Source organism: Alternaria infectoria (genome assembly GCF_024043175.1).
Source record: "Alternaria infectoria strain BMP 0036 chromosome Unknown scaffold_8, whole genome shotgun sequence".
Lineage (NCBI taxonomy): Eukaryota > Fungi > Ascomycota > Dothideomycetes > Pleosporales > Pleosporaceae > Alternaria > Alternaria infectoria.
The window spans coordinates 211111-227835 of record NW_026250697.1 but is presented as its reverse complement, the minus strand read 5'-3'; the positions used below and the strand labels follow the sequence as shown (position 1 = coordinate 227835).

The 16725-nt window shown below is 54.3% G+C and overlaps 5 protein-coding genes across 5 annotated transcripts; 3 read left to right on the top strand and 2 right to left on the bottom strand.

Annotated features, from left to right (window-relative positions):
• Window positions 1-586: 586 nt before the first annotated feature.
• J4E92_005503 (uncharacterized protein) lies at window positions 587-3058 on the top strand (the record flags this gene model as incomplete). The annotated part of the gene is made up of 1 exon (XM_051496884.1): window positions 587-3058. The coding sequence occupies one exon, from the start codon at window positions 587-589 to the stop codon at window positions 3056-3058; it is 2472 nt and encodes an 823-aa protein (XP_051352544.1).
• Window positions 3059-3632: 574 nt separating this feature from the next.
• Window positions 3633-5355, bottom strand: J4E92_005502 (uncharacterized protein; the record flags this gene model as incomplete). The annotated part of the gene is made up of 2 exons (XM_051496883.1): window positions 3633-5221; window positions 5271-5355. The coding sequence occupies 2 exons, from the start codon at window positions 5353-5355 to the stop codon at window positions 3633-3635; spliced, it is 1674 nt and encodes a 557-aa protein (XP_051352543.1).
• A 2633-nt stretch (window positions 5356-7988) lies between these two features.
• J4E92_005501 (uncharacterized protein) lies at window positions 7989-9619 on the bottom strand (the record flags this gene model as incomplete). The annotated part of the gene is made up of 2 exons (XM_051496882.1): window positions 7989-9136; window positions 9190-9619. 2 exons carry the CDS (start codon window positions 9617-9619, stop codon window positions 7989-7991), a joined length of 1578 nt encoding a protein of 525 aa, XP_051352542.1.
• Window positions 9620-11793: 2174 nt separating this feature from the next.
• J4E92_005500 (uncharacterized protein) lies at window positions 11794-12972 on the top strand (the record flags this gene model as incomplete). Its single annotated transcript, XM_051496881.1, has 1 exon — window positions 11794-12972. The coding sequence occupies one exon, from the start codon at window positions 11794-11796 to the stop codon at window positions 12970-12972; it is 1179 nt and encodes a 392-aa protein (XP_051352541.1).
• Window positions 12973-13517: 545 nt separating this feature from the next.
• Window positions 13518-16304, top strand: PAN3 (PAB-dependent poly(A)-specific ribonuclease subunit 3; the record flags this gene model as incomplete). The annotated part of the gene is made up of 5 exons (XM_051496880.1): window positions 13518-14157; window positions 14210-14269; window positions 14319-14513; window positions 14566-14666; window positions 14754-16304. The coding sequence occupies 5 exons, from the start codon at window positions 13518-13520 to the stop codon at window positions 16302-16304; spliced, it is 2547 nt and encodes an 848-aa protein (XP_051352540.1).
• Window positions 16305-16725: the final 421 nt, after the last annotated feature.

Below are 16725 nucleotides of genomic sequence, written 5' to 3'. Positions count from 1 at the left end.
GACCATGCCAGAGGGAGCCGCGCGCAAGGTGATGCCGCTTCTGTGAGACTCAGGCATGAAAGGCTAACTCAGAGTTGCATAGTCTCTACATAGCTACGAGCGCAGAAAGACAAGATGTGATTTGAGACACCGCTTTGTCCAAACCTTGCGAATACGGACAAGTCCACCATCCTGCACGTGGTCGTCACCTTGCCAGTGAAAGCTAATGCCCATCACCTGTTGTTTCATTAACGCATAGTTAGGTCACGGTCTAGCTTTCTGTCACTACCTCAAGCACGAGCTCCATTCACGCCTGGTCTGAGCGTTTAGTGGAGTTTTACACGCCTCACTCATATAAACACCCCCTTTTGGCGAGCAACTCTCACTACACTGGCTTTCTCCTCTACTTTCTTAAAAAGATCCGAGAAACGCCTTCATTCTCACCCCTACGGCGCAACTGGTTTGTTTCACACTCAACCCACATTCTTGGACTGCCTGCTCACTGTTTCAGACACCTTTGTTCACAAGCCTTCCCAACCACGACCACATCCAACCACATACGAACAATACCAAAAGCTTTCCACCAGTTACGTACGCAGTTAACGAGATGTCTGCTACCAAAATCGCCCCCGATACATCTGATGCCGTCACCGTCGACAGTACTAACACCAACACTCCTGTTGATGCCAAACAAGAAGCTCTCAAGAAGATAACGGCAGAGAAAGAGGCCAAGCGCATCGAAAATGTTGCTATCCAGAAGAGAAAGCTCGAAGCTGCTAAGCAAAAGGCGGCGCAAGAGTTGATATCCAAGGGCAAGAACGCGATCCTCAAGGCCCAGCCTAACCGACCTTCACGACGACCGGCAAAGAAGAACCGAAGACCGCTTCCCCCTCCTGCCAACCGGACTCACGAGACCGAAGCGACTATGGAGAAGACGAAAGCTAGCGCTGAAGAGAAACGTCTTGCCCCTCTGCGAGTTGTTCGCCCAAGCTATAGCTACAGCGACATCGTCGAGCAGCGCGTTGTCGATGGCGTCGTTGAGCGCATCACCCATACCAACTATTCTGCGCCTGAGTCCTGTGCCGCCCACAACCACGACGAGGGTATCGAGCAGCGCATGGCCGACAGCGTCACTGATCCTACTTTCCAGTCCACTGATGCGCCCGAGACTGTCCAGTCTGACACCGACGTTGAGTCAGATAGGGCCACAGAACCTGAAACTGAGTCAGACGAAGAGCCTCCTCAGTTAGTTCAAGAGCTTGCCTCTCCTGAGCAGGTCACTGTCCCTGAAGACGACGACGATTCCGCCGAAGCTTCCAGTATCACTGCACCACCCCACATATACATCACCGCTCCGATAGATGATGCGGATGAGGAGCCTTTGATGACTGAAGATCTGGCTGAGGCAATTGACAAGTCGTCCGAACCGATCAAGACAAATGTCTCTGAGAAATCCACTTGTAGCCCTTCGGCGATTCTGTCGATGCCCAACTCGACTCTATACCCTTCGCGCCTATCTCGCGACGAAGAGGCTAAGTTGGTCGCTATGCACGTCGCGCCCATCGTACTGCCGGCCACTGAAGCCAAGCAGCAGAAGCTTAGTAAGGCTGGGAAGAAGGCCGCTAGGACATCTGAGGTATCTAAGGAGGTGGCTACAGTTGACTCCGACTTGACCCAGGAACCTCTGGAACCCAACTCTGCCGAGACTACGATAGATGTTGTTGAGCCCATTGTCTTAACCGAAGGATCCGCATACGTCGCAACACTTCTAGCGAGGCCCAATGGTTCTGGTGTGACCACAGAGTCTCGCAACCTTCACGAGAAACTCGTCGCGCTTCATGTCGCACCTCCCTCGCTGCCGATCACTACACCCAAGCAGCAGAAGTCCAACCGCAAAGCTATCAAAGCCAACCTCCAGATGTCTACCGCGGTTGAGAAGAAGGACCCTGATTTCATCGCCTCTCTGCTTTCCAAGCCCAACGGCGCAGGCGAAACCCAGAAAGCGCGCGACTTTCATGAGAAGCTGGTTGCGCTTCATATCACTCCTCTCTCGCTGCCGGTCATTGCGCCCAAGCAGCAAAAGACCTCAAAGACCGAGCAGAAGGCTAATAAAGCTGACAAGAAGAAGTCTGTTGCGACCGGGAAGAAAGAGTCTGCCTTTATCGCCTCTCTTCTCTGCAAGCCCAATGGTCCGGGTGAATCCAAAGAGACCCGCGACCTTCACAACAATCTTGTGGATATGCATGTAGCGCCACTCGACGTTCCGGTTTCCATACAACAGGATAAGGATAAGAAAGCTGGGAAGGCCCACAAGTATATTGAGACTTGGACCGCTGACCCTGATGCCGTTGATCCACTGATCGCCAGCATGGTGCCTCCCATTACTGAAGAGCCTATCTTTGCTGTTGAGGAGCTGGGTACAGAGGATGCAACGCGCGACAAGCTGTCTGTCGTCATTGCGACTCCCATCCATGGTTTCTGGCAAACTGTTCTTTCCAAAACCCCTGCCACCGAAACCACCACCGTCGACCAAACAGTAATCATCCCCGACTCCGCCCTAACCACCACCCCTCCCACCTCCTCCCGCGACGACTCATCCTCTGAGTGCGACACCATAAGATCATACAGCACCTCCACCCACTCCACCCCATCCATCCGCCACGCAGCCTCAAAAGCACGCACCACCTTCCTCGGCGCCACATCCCTAGAAACCTTCATCAACACCCTCGACTTCGAACTCTGGGACGGCACAACGACCAAAGACGACATCTGCGAGGCCTTCGCTTCCCTATCCAATCACCCCACACCAACTACTACTACTGGTCTGAATACCGCTAAAATCCAGCGTAAGATCAAGTTGGGTAGCACGTCACTATACGCGTTCCTGCGTCAAATTACGTTCATCGAGGATGATGAAGTGACAGTCGTGGGGGAGGTGATGAGGGTGTTTAGGAAGGCGGCGGGGGAGCAGGTGACGGAAACGAAGCTGGAAGTTGCGTTATGGCTTGCGGAGGAGACGGATGAGGGCAGTCAGCGAGGCAGGCGGTCAAAGCGTTCTTCTCTGGCTGGTGGGGTCTAAGTGCGGTGTTGTGTTGGTGGTCTGGATACTTGCGATGTGGCGTGAGCAGTTCGGCTGCTCCTTTTCTTTCCTTTTTCCCCCAAAAGTTTTGCACGGGTAGTTTTTATTGTTATTGTTATGGAGCGGGTTATCATGGGTTGAGCGAGGCTTCAGGGACGACTGTTTCATATTACTATCATCACTCTAGGGTACCAAAAGCTAGTCCTCCACATCGGTTGAGCTTTAGGCTTTGACTCACCTGGCGCCGGGTTTTGAGTTGGCTTGTCGCTCCCTACTGTGAGTATTGGCTTAGCTATCCCAAAGGGCTGACGATCTTTCTGTCGAAGTTAGCATTTGTTCAAGAAACATAGATATTTATTCAACTGTTAAAGTTTGCATGCCTGACGGGAATGGGGTGAAAGCAATGGGATCGTAAACGTGGCAGTTGTAACTTGTTAGTGTGTTGAGAGATTATTAGACGTGCACATGCATGAGAAAAGGACTTTGTGTTCATGACTTCATTCATATACATCCAGCAACACTATTGATGTGTGCGATGCTATATACAGGGTATTCGTACGACTGCCGCAGTGGCCTAGACCTTCTGCTCCACGCGGTGAGTCTGCTGCTCAGCGCCACCAGCATTCTCCATCTGGTACTCAACAGCCTTCTCACCCGACTCATCCATAATCTCCGCCATGCCACCAGAACCCTTTGTAAGCTCGGCACCCTTGCGACCAATAAGGTGCCAAGGAAGGTTGAACATCTCGTCGAGAGATTCGAGCGACTTTCCAGAAGTCTCGGGCAGGAAGAAGTACACCCATACGAGACCGACGGCTGTGACGCAGGAGAAGAACAGCATGGTGCCTCCGTGAGTCATGGAAATGAACATGAGGGGCACAGCCTTGGAGTTACCATACTGGTTGACAAAGTGGAATGTCATGGCGATGGAACCACCGAGAGCACGGAGACGGAGAGGGTAGATCTCAGAGTTGATGAGGTACTGGATCGAGTTCCATCCGAGCGCCCAACCGAAACCGGAGAAGTAGATCATGACGATGGCGCCCATGGCAGCGTGCTTTTGGCTGGAGCTCTGGGGTACGCCGTCGGCGACACCGGTGTCGATGAGTAGGAAGATGGCCATGTAGAGCATGGATAGGAGCTGGAGTGTGATACCGGTGGCGAGAGAGCGCTTGCGGCCGAGGAAGTCGATCAGGAAGAAGGCGCAGATCATGGAACTGACAAACTTGACGACACCGAAGATGGCTGTGGCAAAGAGCTTCTCTTGTTGACCGCTGGTGCCCATCATCTCAAAGTACTTGGGAGCGTAGATTGTGATGGAATTGGCGCCAGACCATTGCGATAGCAGCTGCGACAAGACAGAGAGCTGAAGACGGTAGAGGTTGGCCTTGCTGGAGAAAAGCTCACGGATGGGTCCGAGCCAAGATGTACCCATAGTAGCTTCACGCTCGCGGTTGAGCTGGTCGTTGATGTCCATAATCTCCGAGGTGACGTAAGGGTGGTCAGCGGGAAGGTTGCGGAGTTGTGCGAGGTTGTCGAGGGCCTCCTCGTGGCGGCCGACCTTGATCAACCAACGAGAACTCTCCTTGGCGAACCAAGAGAGGGTGAAGATGAGACCGGCGAACATGATGTGCATGCTGTTGGGTACGAGCCATTGAGCATCAGTGGCAGACGAGATGTGGATGGAGGAACCCCATGATGCGAAGTAGGCAAGCATGATACCGATGTAGACTGATCCAGCGAAAGCGCAGACACAGAGACCACGGATGGCCCTGGGCGCAGTCTCAGCCAGGTAGGTGGGTGCGACGACGGTAGTCTGTCCGATGCCGATACCAGCAATGAAGCGGCCGGCGTAGATTTGTCCAACGGAACCAGTGATAGAGCTGGTGAGGAAGATGACGATGCCGATAACCCAGACAATGCAGAGTTGGCGAGTAGCCCAGAGACGACCAATCTTGTCGGTGATGAAGAAGGCAATCAGGGAACCCAAGATGGAACCCATTTGCACCATGGATGTGATGTTCGATAGGAGCTCCGCGATCTCGTGCTCGCTCTTGCTGCCGTCTTCTTCGAGTCCGAACTTGCGTTTGAAGGGGTCAAGTTCGGCTGTAGTACCGATGAGGCCTTCGTCGATACCACGAGCAGCGCCCATGAGACCGAAGACTAGGACGAGTTAGTTGGGTGTAGTCTCATGGGAGGTGAGATAACCTACCGAAGACACCATACCAGAGACGCCAGTTAAGGCTCTCCTTGGGAGTGTGCTTCAAGTTCTCCTTCCATGGGTTCCAAACGACCATGATGGGCGATGTTGGTATAGGTAGATCGGAGTAAGGTCGTGATTGAGCTGCGGAACCTACGTCTGTCGGACAGGGAGGAAAGGCAGTGACGACCCAACTGTACAAAGGCGCATGTGCCTCTTATACTTGAACTGATGGTGGGGTACGAGATGCGGAGATCCTAGATGCGAGGCCTGCTAAATCACACCATCCATGAGACCCCAGAGTCGACCCCGGAAGCCTCTACTCCACGTTTGTCCATCGCCAGTAGCGGTCGGCGTCGGTCTTCCGAGCCAGGAATGCCGGATGACCTTCCCAACTGTGGTTTTCCCAACGTTCAATAGGTCGACCCGTCTCGTCGGCCATTGCAGGCGTTGGAACTAACCCTCGCGCAGTAAGCGGACCGCTGATCGTCTGATCAATTACCGATCAAGCGGCCACGCCGGTCGCCTCTCGTGTCTCTCACGGCAGCGCCATCTGCACGTAGGTTACATGCCCAGTAAGGAGGCGGAAAGGTTGGCAGGCTTAGGTGGAGAAAGCTTCCTTGTTCGTGCGTCTTGTGGAGCTTGGGGCCGAGCTAAGGACGAGTCAAGAACCTGGCCACCACACGATGGGAACCCCGCATTATCCCCCAAACGCTCTCGTGTCCCGGATTTCTCTTGGTCTCCCACGTTAGCTGTCAGTCGAGGAAGAGAAGCTTGTCAAGCTCCTCGTAGCGGCCGGGGAGGTGCCGTAAATGCATGTCGCGCTATTGGCTGGTACCATCCCGGGAAAATCTCGCACGCGGGATAAATTACTACGCTATCCTGACGCTGCCTCGCGACGAGACCGTTCGCCGGCAGAATTATGGCCGAGAGGAGCGTCGGAGCAGGGTGTCGGCTTCTGAGGTTAAGCTCCTGGACGAGACCTCGTCTCGCGGCGGTGTGTCGACACAAGCGATGCGGCTCCAACTCCTTCAGCCTTTTCCAGTAGCGCCCGCGTTGTGACTACCCCAAATGGTATCCCGTCCCTCCAATGCATCTGCCGTGGGGACTACACTATCGGACATAGATACGGCGCCTGCAGGATATTTTGGTCGAACTAACGGTGCGCAGGTGTGAAACTGTGTCGCTTCTTCGGTCGCTCTGGCGCTGATACGAGTCCTGGTTGTCGGAGCCTCTGATGGGTCGTAGGACAATGATCCGACTCTTGGCTCTGTACTTGGCTCTGTACCCCAAAGTCCAGCAGGAAGGGTATTCTGCCGTAGTGGCAGCTGAATCGTTGAACCCACAACGGCAAGCATAACATCTCCAAGCGCTTTGTTGTCTTGACGAAAGCCCAGACCGCCGGGGTTCTTCTTGTCTCCACAGAGCTTTGCATTCGCAGTGCATCTTGTCATGCGATGCAAAGAAACAGACAGGTCTAGAGGTGTGATACGTCCACCACCCCCGGTCGGAGCTCCGAGGCTTATCGGTGCGAACGCAGGCGCTCTGACTTGGGGTCTCCACACACACGAGGTGCGCGTGAGATGGTTAGCGAAGACCAAGCTTGCCATGCCTTCACCAAGTGCTTGTGAACAGCGCAAGCCGTTGTGCCAAAGGACGCCCAAGTGCTTGTCCTAGACGTCAACAGAGCAACATTTTTGCTACATCGTATCTTTCGTAGGCATCATCGAAGTCATGTTCTCTCCTCTTAAGCGCTGCGATAAATTTGAGAATCATGCGGGCATCCTTCTGGTCCACAGCGGGCGAGATTGATCGGCTGGTCGGCGATGCCAGTGGGTCTGATCCTTCCTCTTATGCATCGTGTATACAAACGGCTACCGTCGAAGCCACAAGAATCCAAGTGTCGGTGATTGCCGTGCATGAAACATCTACTGAGGTGGTGTTGTGTTCAATCCGCATTGCCGGCTAGGTCGCCCTCAACAGACATTGGCTTTCGTTCAACACATCCATCCAGACATTGTGTGCGTATGTCCGCGGGCGGAGGTGTTGGATGATCGGGTGGATACGGACGCTGTCAAACGCCTCTGAACTGATTAGCCGCCTTGGAAAGCATATGGGGTGGAAAGCACGCACTTACGAGCTCATTGTGGGTATCGACCAAGACGGACCAAGGCGCCAATGTTGGGGATAAGACCCATTTATACGTCTTGTAATCACAACGACTGATTCAAGCCGTGCGGAGAAATGGGATCCGGGGTACGAGGTTCACATGTCACTCTGACAGGGCGCCTGAAGGGTCCTGTACGGTTATCCGGAACTAGTTGTGGGGAGAGTGTGACTGAACGTTAGATCTGGGGTGATGGGAGAATGTCGGTGTGTTGGCGGCAAATGAGACGGCAGGGTGTTTGTAAGTGGCAGTTAGGCGATGAAGCACGTGTTAGCATTGTGCCGTCGCCCCGAGGGAAGTGACGACCAGGAAGTAGGCGCGATAAAGTGAAGGACAGTCAGAGGCAGGTGCGATAAGACCACCGCTGCGCAACAGTGCGCAATCGTCAGCACATCGCGCCTTCAGTCCAGAACGTGAGTAGTGTAATTGTTTTTTCTATACCTGCACTGCCTAGCTATCGACTCAACTGCAGCATCATTGGCAAGGCGAAGTTGTGCCATCCTGTCGACATCGTGCCCGGATTTCCGGAAAAGGCAACCGCGGACCCTCTGTGCCGAGCTCGCTCAATCCTCCTCAGAGTCCCCCTCAGCATCCTCTTCCTCCCCCACAAACCTAGCCCGCTTACTCGGACTAACCTCATCACCACCATCCTCGCGCCCTCTCTTCTCAGCCCTAGGAGTGTCTTCCTGCTCCTGCGCCCACAGTGCCAACTCCAACTCCTCTATCAAATCCACATCATCAGCTTCACCCTCCCCAGCAATCTCTTCCCTGTTCCGAGACTGCTCTATCGCCATCTCTAGGCCCTCGTCGACCCTCGACGCGCGCTGTCGGTAGCAAGCGTTGCCGTTCTTGCCGTGCTCGTGGTATCGATTGCACCATGCGCCCTCCGTGCTCTCTTCGATCTTCAGCGTGAGGTTTCGTCGGACCATACGCAGACTTGTTTGCATGATGTCGAAGAGGAGCTCGGGGTGTAGATGGAAGCCCTTGCGCGTGACTTTCCCAATGATGTGCTCGGTCTTGTCGCCACCCAGGGTGAGTGCGTCGGCCCAGAGGAGTCTCGCTCCACACCTGGGTGATGTATATGTGTAAAGTAAGTTGAGGAGATCAGTATGGACTGACGTAACATCTTTGTCAAGTTCAGGATCCGTGACTTCCAAGTCGTAGTCTCTAGGGAACTGATCGAACTCCGCTGGGATATTCTTGCCCTTCCGCCACGCCTGTTGTGCGACTCGCTTGCGCCGATTGAGCGCTCGGTTAGGGAGCCAGATTTCCTCTGTTTTCTCCTCCTCTGGTTTTTCGTCCTTTTCCTTGTCTTCTTGAGCCTTTTTGCGCTGGTCGTGGAACTTGCGGATCCATGTGTCGGCTACCATGTCGCAGAGATCCCAGAACTTCTCTTGGTAGCAGACAATGTATAGTTGAGTGAGAGTTTTGGCGCTGTAGGGTAGAGCCTGGTATGGGTTGGCGGCGTCGGTGAGGCCGGGAAGGTCGAGGTTGATCTTGGCGTTGCTCTTGAGGTTGCTCAGGATCAAGTATATTTCTTTGTCTGCTATGAACGGGGGAGGCACTGTAGGGGACGCGAACATCCCGTATTGTTCGACTGATTTCCTAGCGGCGGCGCTAAACGGCGTGCGGTTCTTGGGCGGACGTCCTCTTGGCTTTGGTGTCTTTGGTGGCTGCTTGATCTGCTCTTGGGCCTTGTGTGTAACGTACGCTGGAATAAGGTCAGCAATCTGTGATCATAGCACAAGAGAGAGGAGCACTCACATGGATCACTCGCGATGAATCGTCTGCCATCGTCTCTAGCATCTTCTTCAGCCTGATCAATGAAGGCATCGATCTCGCTACCCTGAGCGGCGTCGTACTGGTTTGGCTTGTTGACTGCTCGTCCGGTGCGAGTCGTCACCGGCGCCGCCTCTACGGATTGCTGAGCAAGGTCGTCGTCTTGATCTTCGCTCGCGCCATATCCCGGTGTCGCGTCGCGCTCCTGTGCTGGACTATCAGATCTTCCCACCGACGGCTTCAACAGTAGCTTGGGTCCCGGTCTATCGGATACAGCTTCTGGCGCCGATGGCGCCGGTGTCGCTGACTTCGAGGCTCTGCCTTTCGGTCGGCCGCCACCACGGCTACCACCTTTGGCGCCACCGCGAGGACGTCCCGGCGGCTTTCCCGTCGTGACTGTCTTCTGTTTTCCCATCGAGCTGTTGATGAAGGTTTGCTGATGATACGAACCCGCGGTGAGGTCGATGAGTCGCTAAGTATGTGATCGGTCTGCGGTTGAGAACGAGGGAGTAGTTGCGTTGGTGTTACAGACTACCCGTTGTAGAAGAGAGAAACTAATAGAACCTTCGTAGCCTATTTTGCTAAACTGTAGTGAAGGTGAGCGGTTATCGCTCGATGCGTCCAGGCACGCTAGGCTCCGAGACCGTAGAACAATAGGATGAGCAGACATGCGACAATAGTGAGAAACCCAAAGCGATGCAACCCCATTGGCATAGTGAATACCGAACAGGCACAGGGGCTTGCGCGCTCCCGAAGTGAGAGCGAGATTCTGACTTCTGCCAGATACGTCATCAAGACCAACGGTCTTGCGCTTTCATCACCAATTGTATCGAGAAGAGGAAAAATTGGTCTACGCCACTCTACAAGCATGGAAAGTTCAATCAAGGTCTATCATGTGCAAAGGCCAAAAAGATGAACGAAGAATGGAACCAACAACAAACCTAGAAACCAAATTCAGCCCCCGGCCCGGGGTAACCTTCGCGTCTCACCTGCAACTCCTTCTCTATCGCCTCATACCTCGTGTAAAGCCGTTCCGCTCTCAAGACGCACTCCTGACAAAATATAACACCGTAGTCCTTGTTGAGAAGAAGTGCCAAGGGATGCCTCAGGCAGGGCTTGTCAGACTCACAGTTCTGACCACAACGTTGCTGAGCAACACAGTAGACCTTGTGGCCACATTGTAAATTGTGCTCTTGGAGGTCTGGATTGGGGAACGGTGCCGCCAATATGTTGTCGACCAGGTCGTTCGGGATCTGGAGAGCCGCTACAATTTCACCGCGTGTGAGGGCGAGAGAACGTCGACGGTATTTCTGGAAGAGGTAGTGGTCTACTGGAATTCCCTGACAGACTTCGCAATAGAGGGGTTCTTGACGCGGCCGAAAGTCAGTTGCCAGGATACTTATGTGCCTTGGACTAGAAGAGGACGCATTAGCGATTGACAGAACCTAAAAGCTTCGTCGATAACATACGCCGTAAATGACTTTACGAGGGTCTCTGAGAACTGTGGGTTGGCCCCATTTATGGGGTATCGGCAGTTGCTACCGCATCTCGTATCCGACCCATCGATAACGACAACATGGCCGCAGTCGAGGAGGTGAAAAATGTTCGGCGCGGTTCGACCGTGGTCGTCTACAGTGCCGCTACATGGTCTGATCGTCCGTATCGCACTTGTGACCCTCTCGACGCTGTCCTGTGGTGTGTCCCGCTTTTGTTGCTCCGTTAGAGCTGGAGCCCAGGGCATATTGAAGGGTAGCGAGGTCGTAGATAGCGAGTAATCGTGATGGTCTATGAATGGAGAAGAGTATTCCTCTAGTATAATCGTCTGTCGAGTGTCCAGTAGCGATATTGATAAGTGCTTTGCGCGGCGGTTGTCTAGACAGCCGAGTGACCACAAGGTGCAAACGCGCGTACGAATAACGTGAAAGTGAATCGAAGAAGTGGAAAATCAGGCAGCAAGTCCGAGCTCCCCAACAATACTCTTGCCTCAAGTTTCATTTTCGCGACAGCTCTTGACTGACTTTTGAACACCGCCGGAAGTCGCAATGGCAGCGAATCAAGAGGAGTTCGTCCGCATCGGCTTGCGCGCGACGACAAGCAGCGATGATATACCGACGCTGTGTGCAATCTGTCTTGATGAGCTACAGTCGGGCCAGGAGGTCGACGAGATTCGTCGTTGCGGCCACACTTTCCACAAGCATTGCTTGCTGGCCTGGCTCAACTCATGGAATACACAACATAGCAGCTGTCCAAACTGTCGCCTACCGCTCTTTCCGAGTCGTCACCCTCTACCTGTAAGCATTGTTTACAAAAACAATCCACGCGCATTCGCTAATTGTGACGACACAGCCACCTTTGAGTGATGTCGATGAACAAGGAGATCTGGCGGGCCTATTCACGAGCTTAGACGAACTAAGTAACACCGTGTCGATGCTGGGAGATACGGTGGTGGCTTTTCGCAACCACAACAACTTGCTCCTGAGCGAGCTTAGGCGCCATAACCTTGATGTTCCTGATGCATCGCCAAGCGACCCTCGATTCCGACGTGCGTTAGAAGCCGTTCACGAGTTGAAACCGGTGCCTTCATGTATCATGCCCGACCCGGCAACAGGCGAATACACACCTATAGAGGAGCGTTATCGCAGACTGAAAATCCTGGAAACAGATCGAATTTCCGGCGATGCTCTCGAGGACCGCTGGAGGAATCGCTCTGCGTTCGTGCGCGACCTGGAGCGATTGGAGCAGCTTCGTCTCCAGCTTGGTCCCCAACCGGCTTCAGATAACCGTCCCGAGCCAGGTCTAGACCAGACAAGGTTGCTTATCGAATATGGCGCCCTCTTGAACAAACTCATGCCTGACAACTGGCACTTCACTCCCGACGAGACAGGGGCTATGCGCAGCGAATGGCTAAGGGGTGCTGTTATTGGCAGCTTTGATCGGGAGCTCCTGCAAGAGACAAGGTTGTTCTCACTTCTCTCGATTGCAACTGAAAGGGACACCAGGCAAGCGCTTGAGGGTATTTCGGAACGAGCAGTAAGGTTTATGCTTGCAGACTACAGACACAATTGGTTTGTGAACGCAGGCATTTTCCGTCACTACATGGCCAGCGAAAGCCAGTTGGGTGGATCATCGACTGTCGTACCTACACCACAGGCGTTCATGGTAGAACGTCCAGCACGACAGCGAGAAGTGTCTTCGTCGCGTCCGGGCGAAGGTAGTAGATGGCAACCCGGTATGTCGCCGTTCAGGTCCTCGGCCGCTCAGAGCCAGAGTATGAGAGTTAGTTGGTTCGATGAGATGCCGCGTGGAGCCAATGCAGAAGCTCTGCTTGACCCGGAGTATCTCCAGTGGCGGCAAGAGCAGGGTGAACCGTCAAGATTCAACAGTCCCAGAGCCGTGGGAGGAGCAAGCCGTACCATGAGTGCTGAACCTCTCGCTGCACAACAACAGACCCGGCCCGTCGTCAATGGGGGTAGCAGTACGTTCACACAACTGCCTCGTACACCGGACATGGACGAACTTGTGCGACCACCCCAGAACAGAGAGCCAGATCTTCACCCGGAGCAGATGAGTCAGCGAGGAGAAATCCATGAGGCCATCTTCAGCGAGCTGCAACCGCTAATTCCTGGACCCCAAGCACAAACAGAGGCATCCAGACAGTGCCCTCGCCAGGCCATTCACGACCGCAGCGTGCAGACCAATGCGAACGCCATGGGTGCTCGGGTGATCCGCATATTCCGACACACTCTTCATCGACGCCGGTCAAGGTAGAAGAATACATTGCAAACGGCGAAGACGGAAGTCGTGAGGGAGACATGGAGGGCGTTTGGGCGAGGAGTCAAATGCGTGAGCGACAGACGGGATCAGAGAAAGGCGAGGGACATGAAGGTATAATGACCTGCAACATTCGTGAAGAGACGACTTCCAATGCAAGTAAGGCCCCGTGTTCAATGTTTGAGGTTGAGCTCGGTGATGTCGTATCTAGGTGGTGATGTGTGAAGCATGCCGAGGGGGAAGTTGGATGACTGAGCGGATGACTAAGCCGCCAGCTGCAAACACGCCAAACAGCAGGGAAGGCGGGTGTTCGCTGATAGGTGTAGCCCGCAGCTATCACACCTCACTCACCCAGCGCGCCTGCTCGTCTAGTCTGCCTCGCCATTTGGACTGTGCCTGCTAATGGAGACGCGGCTGCTGCTCCTACAGGACGCTGGACTCGCTGGGGGTGGCTCATAGCCCGCAATTCCGAAAGGTACCCATCCAATTGTCCCGCCCCAGCATGCCACTCTCGTCGGCTATCGCGAAACATCCCGCCCGCCATGTCTGACGGCGGCCCTGGGCACCTCCAGCCGCCGTCTCTTTCTGCCCACGACGTGTCGCCGCTGATGGGCTCGCTCTCTAATGTGCTCGCAGGAACTTCTCACCACGCCGGCCACAGGTTGCCCACCATTCAGCCTGCATCGCCGCCGAACAAAGGCGCGCCGCACGCTTCCACGACGCCCCCGCGCCCTGCCTTCTTTTCCGTAGCCAGGGGCCACCCACATGCGACTGCCATTGCCAGCTCTGGCTCCTCGACTACCGAATCCTTCTCCGAGTTGACGTCGTCGTCGTCACGGGACTCGCTTCCCAATCCCCCCGGGCGCAACGCCCCGACCACGCCCCAGAAACAGGCGCGCACCACCAGGCGGAAACACTCGAACAAGTCCACGGGCCGATGGAGTAGGGGAGGCGGCTCGTCAGATGATACCGGCTCCGACCGCAAACCGCCCACCTCGCAGCCCGTAGAGCCCGCGCAGAGCGCTGCTCGCTCACCCCCGACTGCGTCCAAGACGCGCCAGCACCCCTCTATTGCTACCAACACCGCCTCGACGAGCCAGCCGCGATTCATGGCAACAACCTTTGGCGGTCCTTCGGGTGATTCGCGACGGGGAGTCGTCTCTCCTCGCCCTAAGGGACGCGGTATGACGCAGCCACACTTTATACACATGTCATGTCTGACTGGCCTATGCAGAAGCGAAGAACACCCTCTGCCGCAATGTCACCATTTACGGACACTGCCGGTACGAAAACAGTAAGTGCTGCTGGCCGCGCCTGCCGAATCCTGTGGTGACCCTGTCTAGCCTGCCCCTACATCCACGACACCCTCAAGTTGGGCCAGAATGAGAACGCCAAAAAGAGATTCAATGTTGATTCTCCCTCCTTCACGCCTCTGCAGGCGAGCACCAATGGATCTGTGACCCCGTCCTCTCGCAGTGCCGCCATATCCCCCAAGGCGGCCAATGCTGCCGTCTTCACTCCCAAATCGCAACGCTCCGGTGAGTCCTGAGCATTCGCAAATGACTTCTATATGCATGCTGATCGTCTCAGCCGTCACCACCCCGCATATGCACGCGAAAGAACCCGCCATTGATTGGAATTCACATGACTTCCAAGATTTTGTCCCGCAGTCTTTCGAGGGTCAGCAGATGGTGCGTGGCTTTACTTGATATATCTGTCTTCAATTCGTGACCTTGGCGCACGTTCTTACATCCAGTTCTCGACTCACAACGCCCTAGGTGGACCCCAACGTGGGCTACGATCCTTTCAGCACACCGTCCAGCATCTCTACCCTGGCAGGTGCAACTCACCAAGCTGCTACCATCAACCCGTATGCACAAGATGCTTCGACGACGTATTTCCAGAACGCCAACGCGTTTCAAACTCCAGCATACCATCTGTACTGGCCGGTAGGGCCTCAGCCGACGGGTCTGCTTGCTTACCAGCGTACTGCACATGATTTCTTCATACCTGACGCTCTTCGGGAAGAGTTGCAAAAGAAGGCGGATATTGCACGTCAGGTCGCGCCGAATAGTACTTTGCCGGTCATTGAGCAGTTTCACTCCTTGTTTTGTTTAGACATGTCACCCCAGAAGAACACGGCGCCATTTGGGTACGCCAGCTGGATCTACAAAGCTGTGTCAAGCAAAGATGGCAAGACGTATGCGCTACGCCGTCTGGAAAACTTCCGCCTTACAAGCGAGACTGCAATTCGCTCCGCCCAGCCATGGAAACGCGTTTTGAACGGCAATGTGGTTACAATCCACGAAGCGTTCACTACTCGAGCTTTTGGCGATAGTTCTCTAATCTTAGTCACGGACTACCATCCAAATTCGAAGTCACTTGCTGATGAGCATTTCAAGCCGGTGCAGCGTTTCCACGGGAGGCAACCTGCATCATCGCACGTACCGGAGCAAGTGTTATGGGGCTACATTGTTCAAATTGCATCGGCTCTAAAGGCCATACACGGTTCGGGTCTCGCAGCGCGCCTCATCACACCTTCGAAAATACTGTTGACGTCAAAGAACCGGATACGACTAAACGCATGCAGTATTATGGACATAGTCCAGTTTGACAATGCGCGTCCCGTGCCCGAACTGCAAGCAGACGACCTCGTTCAGCTAGGACGACTAATACTTTGCATCGCGAACAACAACGCCACAGCCCACTTGCAGATGCAAAAGTCGATGGACTATATCACTAGAAGCTATACAGCCCGTCTGAAGGAGTGCGTACAATGGCTGCTTAACCCTCAACCAGCACCAGGCGCACCGTCGTCTCCTACAACACCAGCGCCGATGCAGAAAGACATTGACACCTTCCTGGGAGGTATCGCCGACCAATTCGCATCAGTGTTCGACAGCGAGCTGCATGCCCAGGACACGCTTACAGTGAACCTCGGAAAAGAGTTGGAATCATCGAGATTGGTCCGTTTGCTGGTCAAGCTCAATATGATCAACGAGCGACCAGAACTAGACGCCTCCCAAAACATGCCCGGCAACAGTGGCGCAAACCCATCATCGGTATGGGCAGAAACTGGAGAGCGCTACTACCTCAAGCTCTTCCGCGACTACGTCTTCCACCAAGTAGACGCCAACGGACACCCGGTCACTGACCTCGCGCACGTTCTCGACTGCTTAAACAAGCTCGACGCCGGGACCGACGAGAAGATACCGCTCGTCAGCCGCGACGAGCAAAACGTGCTGATAGTGAGCTACCGCGAAGTAAAGCGGGCACTAGAGTCAGCATTCCAGGACTTGGTCCGGGCGGGACGTGTTTCGGGGAAATAGGATTCCTCAACCCCCAGTCCACCCGGCTAGCAGCATCGTTATGGATGGACGGAAGAAAAAGGGTTTCTCATTAAAGGGGCTGCAGCGAGACTTGTGTCGACAAAGGGCCCAGACGACGCGAATGTGAATGTGAATGTTGTTCGTGAGGAAGAAACGATTGGATGGACGAATGAATTGGAATGGGTTGCAGACGAGCTGTTGGAGATGCTTGCATGAGTTGCGTATTACTGTTGTATCGAAGGAAAACGAGATGGGGATAGTAGGGATTAGAGGAAACACGTATTATTCATAGCGCAATGAAAACGCAATTCTAGCTTCATGGAGCACCTGTTCCGTGACTTTAGCATGAATAGCACAGCCACAATTTCTCACAGGAAGTATATATACAGCAAACGACATATTATTATGTTGGCGTACAAAG